General features: G+C 42.8%; 2 protein-coding genes across 3 annotated transcripts in view; both read left to right on the top strand.

Annotated features, from left to right (window-relative positions):
- Window positions 1-11,008, top strand: part of LOC110523724 (transcriptional enhancer factor TEF-1) — a 41,653-nt gene extending 30,645 nt beyond the window's left edge. For both annotated transcript variants that reach the window (XM_021602691.3, XM_090232376.1), the window contains 8 exons: window positions 200-334; window positions 439-485; window positions 1,814-1,875; window positions 2,109-2,233; window positions 2,985-3,158; window positions 4,477-4,617; window positions 5,912-6,064; window positions 6,214-11,008. In XM_021602691.3, the coding sequence (XP_021458366.1) occupies window positions 200-334; window positions 439-485; window positions 1,814-1,875; window positions 2,109-2,233; window positions 2,985-3,158; window positions 4,477-4,617; window positions 5,912-6,064; window positions 6,214-6,327 (951 nt within the window). In that variant the 3' untranslated portion in view covers window positions 6,328-11,008. The remainder of the gene's footprint in view (window positions 1-199; window positions 335-438; window positions 486-1,813; window positions 1,876-2,108; window positions 2,234-2,984; window positions 3,159-4,476; window positions 4,618-5,911; window positions 6,065-6,213) is intronic.
- A 1,187-nt stretch (window positions 11,009-12,195) lies between these two features.
- LOC110523718 (ras association domain-containing protein 10) lies at window positions 12,196-14,361 on the top strand. Its single transcript, XM_021602659.3, has one exon. It carries the CDS (start codon window positions 12,546-12,548, stop codon window positions 13,932-13,934), a length of 1,389 nt encoding a protein of 462 aa, XP_021458334.2. The 5' UTR covers window positions 12,196-12,545; the 3' UTR covers window positions 13,935-14,361.
- Window positions 14,362-15,052: the final 691 nt, after the last annotated feature.

Genomic DNA, 15,052 nt, shown 5'->3' with positions numbered 1-15,052 from the left:
TATAAATCTGTACTCTTAATAGTACATTCCTTTCAGGTGTATAGGCGGTCTTGGTGTTCCTGTGGTCTTTTCAGATAATCCATGTCCTCGCCTGCTGGTGTTGTAAAGAGTTCTGTTGTGTGTGTGTGTTTGGCTGTTGTTGCTTGTTGTTTGGCCCACCACTCTCTGGCTGAGTCAATGTGTTTTTTTTCTGCTGAAGGACCAGAGTGTGAAAGACAAGGCACTGCAGAGTATGGCCTCCATGTCCTCGGCTCAGATCGTCTCTGCCACCGCCATCCACAACAAGCTTGGCCTCCCAGGCTTCCCAAGACCCACCTTCCCTGGTGCGGCAGGGGTAAGACACCCGTCATTAAACACACATCCCTCGTAACAATTGACAAATTACTTTAAGTGCGTTGTGCCATCCTGATTGTCCATTCATCTACTCCTTTTCCCTAGTTTTGGCAGGGTATGATATCCACTGGCCAGCCTGGATCCTCACAAGAGTAAGAAGTCCTAATGCTTGTCTTGTTATTCATAATAGAAGATGATGAAGTAATAAGTAATAACACATGTGTTTTCTAGTTGAGGCTTTTCTAGTCGAGGCTTTTCTAGTCGAGGCTTTTCTAGTCGAGGCTTTTCTAGTCGATCGTCAAACATTTCTGTAAAAAAAAACAAGTCTCTGTCTGTTGGTAGTAGGTGCAGCCAATTCAGCTGCCCTGCACGCCTGGTAGGCAAACTGTTGCCATTTCATGTGTCTGAAGGTACAAACTCTGCCTTCCCGGTGGGCATGGAGTGGAAATCAAGTGCACTATGCTACCGCTGGCCAATCAGATTGCTGATGACCGAGTCTGCAGTAACGTGGCAGGCATAAAAGAAAGCTACAGCAAATTGGATACTGTGAGATTTCAAAAGGTTTAAAACCATGACTAGAGAGAGAGACTGTCAACAAATACAGCAAAGAGCTGCTGTTTTTATGAATGACTTCCTGTGTAAGTTCTTACTCAGCTCTGTCAACACTTTGTATTCAACACTTTTATAAGCCATAAAATGAGTATTCTTCCTATTTCCAACCAGCGCGACAACAAACACTGCAGCAGTAATGAATGAGCAGGAAAGTGTATCTATAGGTTTGCGTTGTTGTTGTTGTTGGCGGCTTGGGTCTCTTTTAATATCAAGGAATATTTCACTTTCTCTGTTCATAGGAGTAACAACATGATTTTGTGCCTGACGCCGAAATAATGCGGTGCGACTCGAGTTTCGCCATCAGCTGGAAGACGGTGGCCCTTCTTGGTCAGTGTCAGCGGAGGAAAGAGAGAGCAGAGGGATGTTGAGTGACAGACCCTCAGTCTGCTGCTCTCTCCCTCCGCTGAGACTGACCATCAGATGCAGGCACCGTCAGCCCAGTAAAATATAAAGCAAATTATTTATATGTTGCTCACTCGGCTGTGCCTCAAGTAATACAACCATCTATTCCCGGTGTGATCATATAGCCTACCTCAAATGTTTAAATATCATTTTTTTTAAATGTCCCGAACAACACTGCATTGGCAGGTAAAATCAAGCAAAGCCAGTATGCGGTGATAATGTATTGGGCCTATAGCCTACTACACAACTCTCAATGCTACAGAGCTGTTTTTAATTGGTTAATGTTGCATAGGCTTGTAAATAAAAAAATCAGAGCAATAGATCTCGGCATTTTGACTCAGAAAGTGATCTTGACCCAGAAAAAGGTTGGTGACCACTGGTCTAACTGGTATGTAAGATCAGCTCATTCTTTGTGTTATTGCATTACCCAGGTCAACCTCCTGATACTGTGTCTTTTTGTCTTCAGCGTTAAGCCATTTGCCCAGCAGGCCTACCCCATCCAGACAGCTGTAACGACCACCATCTCAGGTGAGAAACCTTTTGCCCTACCCACACTATTTCCATCAGCTCATTTGAATTCCTCTCAGGCCAACGCTCAAAAGGAAACTCCAATGGCACCTATTTACCAGTACATTAATACTGTTACATAGCCAATGCTACTATTGCTATAGCTAATGGCCATAACGATAGTGAGGGATGGGATGTTAGTGTCGGTAAACAGTGGATGGTGAATTGACGGTGTTATATGTTACCCTGCCCAGCGTACGAACCTCCCACAGCCCCCGCGCCTACAGCTCCAGCCTGGCAGGGCCGCTCCATCGGGACCACCAAACTCAGACTGGTGGAGTTCTCTGCTTTCCTGGAGCAGCAGAGAGACCCTGACTCTGTGAGTACCTGCCCTACTGTATTCCTTTCCACGCACAGTAAAACACGCCCGGGTAAACCAGGAGTTGTTTCTCAGACAGCGTCCCAAAGCAGGTCAAACTAGTGGCAATTCCTGAGGTCAACCGTACTGCCTCAAACTGGGGCATGTCTTCACACACACTCACAGACAGAGAAGGTAAAACAAGGACAATAATGCCACAAGCAAAGCAGAATCCCTCCAAATACCAAAGTGATACCTAAGTGACTCTGGAAAATCTATGTTTACCTTGGCACAGCCGATTTGTCATTTTGTCACTATTTCTTAGCTATTGCTTTTTTTTGCTTGTGTTCTATGACAGCGGACATTTATCTTGGGGTAGTGAGTTATCTGAGACCAGTATTTATACTGCTATGCCTGTGCACATCTGTGACTTTTAAACAACCCTGAAAAGAACATCTTCTCTTCTGCAGAGGTTGTCAGATCATACATGACGTGCTAAAATCATTTTGAAATATTCATATATAATTTTGATATGACAACCTTGTCAAGAGAGATTGAGAACTTTTAGAGCCGGTTTCCCAGACATAGATGAACTCTAATTCTGGACTAAAATGCATTTTCAATGGAGATTAACTGTTGAAAACCTTTTCTTAGTTCAAGACCAGGCTTAATCTGTGTCTGGGAAAACTGGCCCTTCAGGTAATGGAGAAGTCATAAAAGAATGCCCATCGAAGGGATCTATTTAAACCTGTTGTTTTCTCTCTCTCATCAGTACAACAAGCACCTGTTTGCCCACATCGGACAGACTAACTACTCGTACAGCGATGCCCTACTGGAGGCTGTCGACATCCGTCAGATCTACGATAAGTTCCCAGAGAAGAAGGGAGGACTGAAGGAGCTCTTTGGAAAGGGCCCTCACAACTCCTTTTTCCTGGTCAAGTTCTGGGTGAGTTTAATGGCACATTCACACGATGATGCTTTTTAAAAGGCGCATTGTCGGCTCTCCAATGCGCTGCTCTATAACGTGTCTCGAATTGAATCCCGGCCTTTATTGTCCACACAATTTGGCGTCACAAAAAACACGATTTACATCTGAACAAACGAATTTAATGATACGTACATTCAAGTACACGCATCACGAGTGAAGCCGAGGATATGGTTTTGTGTTTGAATGTGTGTGTATGTGCCTTTCCCTAGGGTCTGATGTGGTAGCATTGAGGCTTTGTTTGAACACCTGCCTACCCCCTGACAGGTGTGAGAGATTGGGGCAAACTAAGGAGATTGCAGTAGCTCCCTACCAATGGAGTCTCTGTCTCTCATTTCTCTCTCTAAGTGCAAATATTTACTGGTACCATTCTCCACGGCTTTACTTACTATTACATCCTATATAGTCTATTGGCCCCCCAAAAAAGCTTTACTTGATTTACAATGTTACAACTCGAGCATAATGTCATCCTCAGCTCTCTGTTTCTTCTGTTTGTTACATACATGCTGGTTCTCTATTAGCTTTGAGATACTCAGTCAAATCCCTTTATTTTGTTCAACACAAAGATATTTTCATGATCTACAACTAATAGGTTTCAAGACTTGACCATATTAGTTCACGTCCACATCAATTCAATTCAAAATTCAAATGGGAAACGCAAACAAGACGGTGAGTCTCTCTTCAGACATTAGTGAAGAGCCACTGCATCTGAATTTCAAACATGGACACTCGCCCTCTAAACAATCGCCCTCCTCTGATCATTACAGGCCTTAATAACCAGCTGACTTAATGAAGGAGCTATTTATTCCTTTGTTCACACGATGAACTCAGTGTTCTCTGAAAACAGACTGTCCCCTTCAGAGGACTCTTATTAAATAGTTTATTTTTACATCCATTCAGGCCATTTCTCATATCTGCCTTGTGCCATTTGGATATTTCTAAAGCCTCTTTCCGCCTCATTTGAGATGCAGAAGCACAAGATTATTGTACAACAGTGTTTACCGGTAGATAGCCACTCAACTCATTCTCAGCATACAGACATGCCAAATAATATAATTGCAAGTATTGTCATGAGCCACTGGAGGGCCTCGCTGCCTTAGTAACCTTTACATCGAGATGCTTTCCTCAAGTTAATCTTGACATTTTAAAGAAAATCCCTTTTTAATTTAAACATTTTCAGCATGTGTTGTAAACATTTAGCTCATTGTTTTAGCCGTTGTTAGTCAACATTTGCTTGACCATGTAGTTAAACCTCTGCTGTTATGTTGTCCCGATGCAGGCTGATCTGAACTGTAACATCCAGGATGACTCTGGGGCCTTCTACGGTGTGACCAGCCAGTATGAGAGCTCTGAGAACATGACCATCACCTGCTCCACCAAGGTGTGCTCCTTCGGCAAGCAGGTGGTTGAGAAGGTGGAGGTGAGTCCTAGTCCTGCACACACCACTGTGTGCTCGGTGGAGAAGCAACTATAAAACGACACAAATGACTCACAATTACCTACATTTATATTTGTGTGTTTCTCACAATTGGATACATGAGTGTTTTAACACCTATTTGATTGTGGTGGACATGGTTTCCTCCTCATTTATACAGTGGGTGGATGTAATCCTGAATGCTGATTGGTTAAAACCGCATTCCAGCCCGTGTCTATGACTTTAAAATGGCTATTTAATCTGTTCCATCTGACTGCATATTCCACTGTCTCATCAGCCCAGCCAGGCAATTTATAAACTTAATCTCCACTATAAAAAGCATCTAGACATTTTCCCACATTTATTTTAGACTAACATTTACTTTTCAACAGCAGAGATTTGTATAAACCTTGCTGTCTGTCTCTCTGACATTTGCAACATTGTTTCAATATTCAAATTCGATCTCCAGCTGTCCCATAGTAATGAACGTGTCAGGAGTCGGGATGAGACAGACAGGCAGGTAGCTTTTCTCAGTCAGTTGAAATCATGAGTCATTATCATTTTTATGGATATATACAAAGAACTATCAATAGAAAACAGGTCAAACAAAACAAGGTGCAGCTAGTTTGCAGTCTTTCCAGCTTCAGTTTTAAGTGATTGTTGGCTAGCTCCTCTGAACAACAGTGTCCTGACGAGAGAGCACATTTTCTACCTCAGGTGAAATCATTAGCTCATTGTTATGGATGTATCCAAATAAATGTCACTAGAAAACAGCTTAAACAAATACAAATGCTGCTACTTTGTTGTTATTCTGGCTGCACTGTTTGACTTGACTGTGAGTTAGCTGTAGTTGGCTAGCCAGCAAGCAAGGGAAAAGAACGTTGCCAGCCAGAATGGCAAAATAACATTTAGAACGAACGACTGGGTCGCATCCACAGATACAGAATAAAAAGATTTAATGACTGGGTCGCATCTCTGGCAACCGAACCGACCAGCCGGCTTGGGTAGCAACCCTAGATTTGTGTCGGGACTATATCATGTAGAAGGATGAAATATAATGACTAAATTCAGCAAAGTAACCTTTTTTCGTTGGTAACCCGTTGATTAACAGTGATAATGCCCTAGAAGCCAGTGTTTGGAGGATATATTGGCATGGTTTGCCGGCCCTCGACGACGCCCGTGCCAATATATCCTCCAAACACTGGCTTCTCGGGCATTATCACTTAATTGTTTTCTTGTGAAGAGCTACACTCAGTGATCTCTCTCTCTCTTTCTCTCTCTCTCTCTTCCTCCCCCTCAGACGGAATATGCTCGCTTCGAGAACGGACGCTTTGTCTACAGGATAAGCCGCTCCCCCATGTGTGAATACATGATCAACTTCATCCACAAACTCAAACACCTGCCTGAGAAATACATGATGAACAGTGTCCTGGAGAACTTCACCATCCTATTGGTAAGGATGTCCTACTCAGTCATCCATCTGTTTGTATACTTATAACAAGTGTGTGTCTGGCTGTCTTGTCTGTCTTTCTCTCTGCGCATGTGTGTGTTTCCGTGTATGTGTCTTACGTGTCTCACATTGCATTTCTCTTGTGTTTTCAGGTGGTGACCAACAGAGAGACACAGGAGACGCTGCTGTGCATGGCGTGTGTGTTTGAGGTGTCGAACAGCGACCACGGAGCTCAACATCACATCTACCGGCTAGTCAAGGAATAAGAGACCGAGGCCTAGATTTCAATCAGATCGAACGTTAACCGATATCCGCATAGCAGATGTTTTGGCCGTGTTGGAGGTGTAACTGCGGTATGAGCTGAAATATCGGTGAGCGGCTGCTCTTGTGTGGCAGCAACCCTCCCTTCCTTAATATCCCTACCGCGTTAGGAGTTCAAGGAAGTGTAGACTCTATCGATGTTAGAAGTAATGACTCTCAAATGTCAAACCGTTGATGTTAGGCTAATCGCATGTTTTCATGTTAATTTGGATGGGGGGGATTTATAGCTTATCAGTCTATTTCGAGTGTTTGAACTTGTAACGTTGCTGAATGAACTTCCAACGCGGCTGTATGGGATTTGTCAGATTATAGTCGGGTGTGATTTCGTTTCATCCAATGGCGGTGTCCGCAATAAAATAACGCAACGAGCCGCTTGTGGATTGGACAGCTCTCTGCAGTTCCACCTCCTGACACCGCCAAAACAACCGCTATGTGGATGTCAATCTGATTGAATCTAGCCCTGACACTCAGTGTGAACATGCTTCATTCAGAACTGGGACAAACTATCACATAGATCTCGCTAACCTGAAGGACATGTAGCTTATGAAGGATGGAAGGAAGACATTGAAGGACAGACCCTGAGTATTGTCAGGGTTGTGGGGGAGGACACAAGGCAACCGCCCAGTGAAACACGCCTTCAGAATGACTTACTTGACAACCGTATGGAAAGTGGCTGTGCCTCTACACAAATCCCACCCACAATGTCCTTTGGTTACATTGTGGGTGAAGTCTATCACGGATAATATTATCATTATATTTTTGTCTTTTTAATGTATATTTGTATGAGTGCAGCTGTCAATCTGTGGTATAGTTGTGTCATGTGCCATTTTTCCAGACTAGTTCAGGTCTGTAGTGTAGAAAGTGTACATATGAAGGGGCATTGCGTAACATAGGGAGGTGTTCTGTGGATTACATTTGGAAACTACTATCAGTTTCCAGCGTTTTATACTGTAGTCATCACCAATGTCAACCAATTACAGATCATAATAGCCTTTCTTAATTAGATAAATAGAAAAACTATACAAACAGTTACTACATACACTATATATACAAACGTACGTGGACACCCCATCAAATTAGTGGTAGGCCACACAAGCTCACAGAACTGGACCGCCGAGTGCTGAAGCACGTAGCTCGTAACAATTGTCTGTCCTCGGTTGCAACACTCACTACCGAGTTCCAAACTGCCTCTGGAAGCAACGTCAGCACAATAACTGTTCATAGGGAGCTTCATGAAATGGGTTTCCATGGCCGAGCAGCCGCACACAAGCCTAAGATCACCATGTGCAATGTCTAGCGTCAGCTGGAGTGGTGTAAAGCTCGCCGCCATTTGACTATGGAGCAGTGGAAACTCGTTCTCTGGAATGATGAATTATGCTTCACCTTCTGGCAGTCCAACGGATGAATCTGGGTTTGGCGGTTACCAGGAGAACGATACCTGCCCCAATGTATAGTGCCAACTGTAAAGTTTGGTTGGTGGAGGTGGAATAGTGGTCTGGGCTGTTATTCCTGGTTTGGGATAGGCCCCTTAGTTCCAGTGAAGGGAAATATTAATGCTGCAGCATGCAATGACATTCTAGAGTTCTAGACGATTCTGTGCTTCCAACTTTGTGGCAACAGTTTGGGAATGCCCTTTTCCTGTTTCAGCATGACAATGCTCCCGTTCATAAAGCGAGGTCCATACGGATTTTTTTTGTTGAGATTGGTGTGGAAAAACTTGACTGGCCTGCAAAGAGCCTTGACCTCAACCCCATCGAACACCTTTAGGATGAATTGGAACGCCTACTGAGAGCCAGGCCTAATCTCCCGACATCAGTGCCCGACCTCACTAATGCCCTTGTGGCTGAATGGAAGAAAGTCCCTGCAGCAATGTTCCAACATCTAGTGGAAAGCCTTCCCAGAAGAGTGGAGCAAAGAGGGGGCCAACTCCATATGAATGCCCGTGATTTTGGAATGAGATGTTCAACGAGCAGGTGTCCACATACTTTTGGTCATGTAGTGTACATGTAGCTTGGTGAACATCACTATCACACAAACATTTTCCAAAGAAAAAATATGTAGGTTTTACATTTTGTACATTTTGGATAACAACGCAAATACTAAACTATAATGAAGACCAGTAATAGTTATAATTCCAGGGACACTTTGAAACTATAAATAAAATATATGATGATTCAGGTACCACTTTGCAGCACAGCTCTCTCATATCTGCATCATATCTCCTGTGCCCAACTAAAAATAAACCTGTATTGTTAGGTATTACTGCACTGTTGGAGCTAGGAACATAAGCATTTCGCTACACCCCCGTTAACATCTGCAAGATATGTGTATGCGACCAATAAAACGTGATTTTATTCGAAGAGGAAAAGCACTGTGAGAACACAGCAAGACAATGTGTACAGATCAGAGATTCCTCCTATGTTCTCTTTTCTCTGAGCTGCTAAGGTTTTAGCCTGTATGACAATGAAGCAAAGAAATCATAGAATACACATATTGAACATTCAAAATGAAAATGGACTCTACTACCGTTGTCACCCATCCCAAAGCACTTAGTTCCTCTGTATGGTTATTGCAGGGTGGAGTAGACTTGTTGAATGAACCTGCTCTTTTTAGTGACTGAGGAACACAGAAGTCAAAAACACTCCCATATATTAATCTGTGTTTCCCTGGTTCTGAATGCTATTCAGCCTTATTTTGCTTGTCAATCGGTGACCTACGCTATTGGGCACATTAACCGTGGTGGTAGGGAATGGGATCCTTACAGATACTGTATCTCCACCACTCAAGCTGTGAGATCTTTCCTGAGCTGGAGGACAGCCTTGTAATCTCCATACATCCCAGTGTTATGTGTACAGTGCCTTAGTGAGTAACTTTCCACCAATGGCCCAATGGTTTGCTTGGATCGAAAAATACATAACATTTTGTGACGCGTCATGTCGGCCATTATAAATACACGGTTAACTATTAGTGGTTCTATATGTGCACCTATTTCACCGTGTTGTACAAAATAACTGGTAAATCATGCGTAGATTATTACAATGAACAAGATCCGTGTGTAATAGCAGTAATAACTTTGCCTTGCCTTTCAAAAACCAAAAAAACTGGAGACATTTCAGACGTGCAATTGTCCCTTGCACTGTAGCATAAAGTGCCTTTGGTCATGACTTTCCAGTGAAGAAAAGGTTTAACAGAAGCTAAACCAAAAAGCCTAAGAAAATGGTGGAAGATATCACCAGAATGCCTTTTCCAATGCATGTCCCTGTAGAACTGTATTCATTACCACAACAATTTGACTATTGCTGGGCGGCAGGTAGCCCCGCTGTTAGAGCATTGGACCAGTAACTGGAAGGTCGCTAGTTAAAATCCCTGAGCTGACAAGGTGAAAAAAAATCTGTCATTTAACCCTACTTGCTCCAGGGTCGCCGTTGATAATGGCAGCCCCATGGCCGTGACCCCACTCTCCGAGGGTGTCTCGGGGAGTTGGGATAATGAAAAAAAAAACAACAACAACACATTTCCAATTCACACGTGCGTATGATCATAACACTCTACAGTTATGACATTTAGCAGACGCTCTCATCCAGAGCGACTTACAGTTATTGAGTTCATTTTAAGATAGCTAGGTGGGACAACCACATTTCTCAGTCATAGTAAGTACATTCTTCCTCAATAAGGGAGTCAAGTGCGAGTGTTTGTGTACTTGTCCGTGTCAAACAGGACATATATAAGAAACCACCCAATTATTATTAGTATTTGGGAAACGATTGTTCCCTTAGATGCATGTTCAGTTCACAGTGAATCTCCCTGTGGAGGTTTATAGCATCATTGTCACAGTAGATCAATTGTGTTATCATGATATCGTATGCACACTAACTTATTCAAGTCCAGAAAACATAATGCATATTTTCGTTGTATGTTACACTGTGGGTAAAGACAATGGATCAGGGTTTATGTCATGTTTGGAAGACCTTTGACCTGTTTTCTAACTTAGTAATAATTGTTACTAGATCCTGGGGGTGTCCACCATCACAGTAGTTTCTGTTTGAATGTGCTGTATGTAGGCTATACTTTACAATGCTTTTGTGATGACTCCAGTTTAACCAGAGACAAGCCTGTTGGTTTCACTGCTGGGCTCTGTGTCTCTGTTCTGTCAACCTGGAATATAGATTTCACACTTGAGTATTTTGAAGGTATTATTTTAAACGGGCACAAGGAGATTTTTGAGATCAGCAGCAAAGCTCTGGGGCCATGTGCTCTTTGTCTATCGGTACTGGTAACTTTCGTCTATTGTTTTCAACATTGGCTTTCATTTTTCTCGGTTTGGATGGCATCCTTAGAGCATTGCGTGCAGATAATAAATTTTTTAAAAAAGGTGATTTGTATAAAGAAGAATGTATTCTGAGATGTCCTGGTACACATGTTTAATGTTATCTTTAATTTTCTTAAAGATTGTGAATTCTTCAGACAAGAATATAAAAAGAGAAACTGACAATATGTGTGTTGTTACTGCAGGGTCTGGTCTTTGCTTTGTAACCTTTTCTTCATTGCTCAAGTGTTAGATATTTTATAGCTTTCTAGAAACTTTATATGCATATAATATCCAATAAAACTAAATGGTCAATTCTGTTTCTGATTTGATGATGAATCATAATTTCTCACAAACGTCAATGAATTTCTCTCAAATTAAGTATTTGCATTTCTTTACTAGCCTACTAGCCTTTGATATTTCTGTAACGGTACAATACTCTCAATGCACAACAGGGGGAGCTATATCCAAAAGAACCAGGCCTCGCGAGCAGTGATACCGTGCAACGGTTCACCCACATGAGAGTAAATATTAACTTGAATGATTTTTTTCCTTGAGCCCGGATATGGCAATTCTCTTTGAATACATCTCCTGGCCATGTTGATGTTGGAGTATAACCTGCCTGACATTATTATAGTCTCCAGCCTGGGGTGTTATGTAGTATTTGGTGTATCAGGTAGCATCGAGGTTAGAGTGTTGGGCCAGCATCCGAAAGGTTGACGTACCGGAGCCGACAAGGTGAAAAAATATATAATATGTCACAGTGGCACACAAGGCTCTAATTGCTCCAGGGGTGCTGTACAATGACAAATGTAAGCCCCCCTCCCCCACAAGTATTATAATTATTTCATCAACAAACGTGGCCTGTCATCCACTGTCAGGGTCAGAGGAAGATAAACCAGGCGGGACCAATGACAACCTGTGATTCTGGACAGATCATTAACATGTTACACCACTACAACAATCCCTCTGCAATAATCACAGATAAACAATTGTTTTGTTTTATGAAAATATGGTCTTAGTTCACATTCACATGTCTTTCGGGTGAGTGGTTTGGTTAGCAGGGTCAGTTTGGCCTAAAGACTGTAGACAAGTGGGATGAATGGTAAGTGTGCTACGTGTTATTGAGGGCAGAGAACTTATATTCTGAGCAGCTCCATGAATAGTTGTATTTTTTATTTATTTTTTGCTTGATTTGTTTCTATAGAATATCGATCAGAAGTAATGAAGATGTGAAATAACGGAGTGAAACAACACTGACCCTTGCCTGCATTAATTTAATATGACATATATAACACTCCATTTAAAATGTGTTCACTTTTTAATCTTTCAGGTCAGAATGATGGTGTTTTTGAACAAAGTACAGTAAGCAAATTGGTGCGTAAAATTTGCACAAAGTGAGCGGGTAATGTTACATACAAAAACGTCTGGAGTGTGGCGGTGTAGTGTGGTGATCAACAGACACTGGAGAGTCCCGTTGCGAGCGGAGGGCGTATACTTTAGTGTTTGCATAGAAATGTACACACAGCCGTGCGTGCCGACCGAGAGGAAGGACGTCCGTTCCTCCTCTGCGCACAGTGTTCCAAAAGGAAGTCTGCGGGGATAATGTAATGCCCCCCCTGCTGAACAACTTCCCAGTGTGCCTCTTGAGTCTGCTACGGGAATAATCCTACATAGAGGGAAGTACTGAGCTGATTATTTCATGAGAATGATGACATGCCTACATAAGAATAAGGACAGCTCCAAACGAAGGTGTGTGATACACTTTTCTCTTAACGCCTGAAAACGGACCGAGGAGTCGAGAGAGGAGCAGAAACTTTGATAAGCAATTCGGTTTGAGTTTTTTTTCTTCCCAGTATGGAGCAGGAAGAATGCAAGGTATCAGTATGGGTCTGCCGGGAGGAGAAGCTGGTCTCAGGGCTGTCCAAACGCACCACCTGCGCGGATGTTGTAAAAGTTCTACTGGAGGACCAAAACTTGCCGCAAGGTGCGTCAGCGGCGATGCAGTCTGGGACCCCCCAGTCTTACTGCATTGTGGAGAAATGGAGAGGCTTTGAGAGGATGTTACCCAATAAAACCAAAATCCTGCGTCTCTGGAGCGCCTGGGGAGATGAGCAGGAAAACGTGAGGTTTGTGTTGGTGAAGAATGAGGCATCGTTACCGAACAACGGACCCAGGAGCGCCGAGGCGCGAGTCGTTCAGAGCAAAGACAATCCGTGCGTATTCAAGGGAGCAGCCAAGACCACAATGGCTTTCTCACAAGAAAAGCAACGGAGGATTGTTAGAAAAGCTTTTAGAAAGTTGGACAAAATTAACAAAAAGAGAGAAGAGACTTTTCCTAAGGATAAATCCTCAGTGGAGAAATTGGAAACGTTTGTGCACTTGGTTATCTCGCAAGATCACACCATCCGCCAGCAGATCCAAAGGATCAAAGAGTTGGATAGGGATATAGAGATGTATGAGGCAAAAGTGCACTTTGACAGAATTAAGAGACATGGTATCAATTATGTGCAGGACACATACATGGTGGACTCGAGCGTGGAGGCTGATCCAATAGAGGACGTTCCACGTTCAGCGGAGGCTATTGCGCAGTTTGAGGAGTACGCTCTTAGGTGCGAGGAGGTCCTGCGACTTCAGGAGGAGTTGACAGAGCGCGAAGCTCTCATGGAATGCATCACAGGTGAAATTCAGGAGGAGCTAAACCAAAGGTGGATGAAAAGACGGCAAGATGAGCTGTCGGGCAAAGACACAGAACGTTTTGGGGAGTCTGTGGACATCCCCGTAGCTGCAGTGGCTCCACAGCCGGCAGCACAGTCAGTTGCCGCCGCCCCAGAGCCAGATGTGAACAGTCTATCAGATAACGACTTGGTTTTAGAGGGGAAGATAATCAAATCAAAGCTGGATACCAGTTTATATATTGGTCTTCGTTTAAACACGGATTTAAAGGCTGTTAAGGGTGATTTGGACTTAAGCCAGGAGCTATGGGACGCGAAAGAAAAAGAACTAACGGATTTGCTCGCAAAAATGCACTCTATGAATTTAAATAAGGAAAAGTTACTCGAGGCTGATAAAGAACACTCTGAGACTGACATGTTGCCTTCCTTGGAGAAAAGCGGTGGGTGGGTGGAGCAGACCAGAGGTCTGTCCAAGACCTGCGACATGAACGACGAAGATTCAGACACGGGGCTGAGCTCCATGCATAGCCAGGACTCTGACAATACACCTGTGTGTGAATCACTGGTGTAGCTAACTCTTTATTGAACTTTTGAAAAATATGCAACGCAAACTCAGGGACAGTGGAATTCTCTACACTAAACAATATGTTTCTCCGTTTCCTTCAAAAGGCTTCAGCATGGACACCGTACATATATGTATGATAGTCAACTCACTCCACAATAGCTTGTCTTTAAATAGGCCACTCTCAGATATTCAGCCAGTATAGACAAGCAATAGAATTTACGATCATATTATGCCAATTGTGCTGAAATCCTGACAAAAGTTGTGGAAAGTGGATATAGCTTGCTATGCTGTTTCTGTGTCACAAGTACTATTTATCAGAACATGTTTAGAATTAGGGAAAACAACAACTGCATTGAACTGCAAAGACCCACATCACTATGAGCATTCAACGATAAACATACAGGTTACTGTGGAAATAAAGTATTAACAAATATTGATCTGTTTGATTTAGCACATGTATAAGTAGGACAAATGGTTTAAGAGTTGGCTATGCAAATCACATATTTCATTTGCATTGGAATTAGTCCTATCTCACGAGAAAGTCAAACGTTGTAGATAGATGTTTTGCATCCTTTAGGGGCCATGCTTTGGGGGTGTGTGATGTGTGCGTGTCATGTTCTGCTGTTTTTAATTGGAGTCTGTGGAGTAGCAGAGCATGAACTTCTGCATTAATGATGATTAGTGTAAATGCATGCCTTTTTACTAAACTGTTTCACTAACAGAGCAAACTGTTCACTATTAACCAAGCGAGGGAATTTTTACTGTTAGGTTTGTAACTTTCATGCCAAACTTTTCACTGTACTCTGAAGTGGGTGTTCAAAAAGTTGGATAGGTGCCAGTGCATTAAACTGCAACTCTATTCTATCCATCTGGAGGCAGTATCTGCTGGCCATCTTTAGGCCTACAGATTTCTGTTGTTGTTTTTGTAACACTATCTGCCTAGGAGAGCCAGGCTCAAACCTGCCGAGATGTAGCATTTCCCAGAGGGTAACTTCTAGAAATATCAAAATACATTCTCCAGAGGGAGGTTTTTGTTAATTGATCATGTTGTTTCAGCATGACTAACCTTTCATATTCAGATGCCAGGCTGCTGATGCAAATCCAATGCAAATTGGCCAGACTAG

This window comes from Oncorhynchus mykiss, chromosome 1 (assembly GCF_057628025.1).
Source record: "Oncorhynchus mykiss isolate SJ-2025 chromosome 1, ASM5762802v1, whole genome shotgun sequence".
NCBI classification, from domain to species: Eukaryota; Metazoa; Chordata; class Actinopteri; order Salmoniformes; family Salmonidae; genus Oncorhynchus; species Oncorhynchus mykiss.
This window is presented reverse-complemented; position numbering and strand designations above follow the sequence as displayed.

Bases quoted from the DNA above. Each gene is read 5' to 3' on its own strand.
- LOC110523718 (XM_021602659.3), top strand. From the start codon at position 12,546: ATGGAGCAGGAAGAATGCAAGGTATCAGTATGGGTCTGCCGGGAGGAG.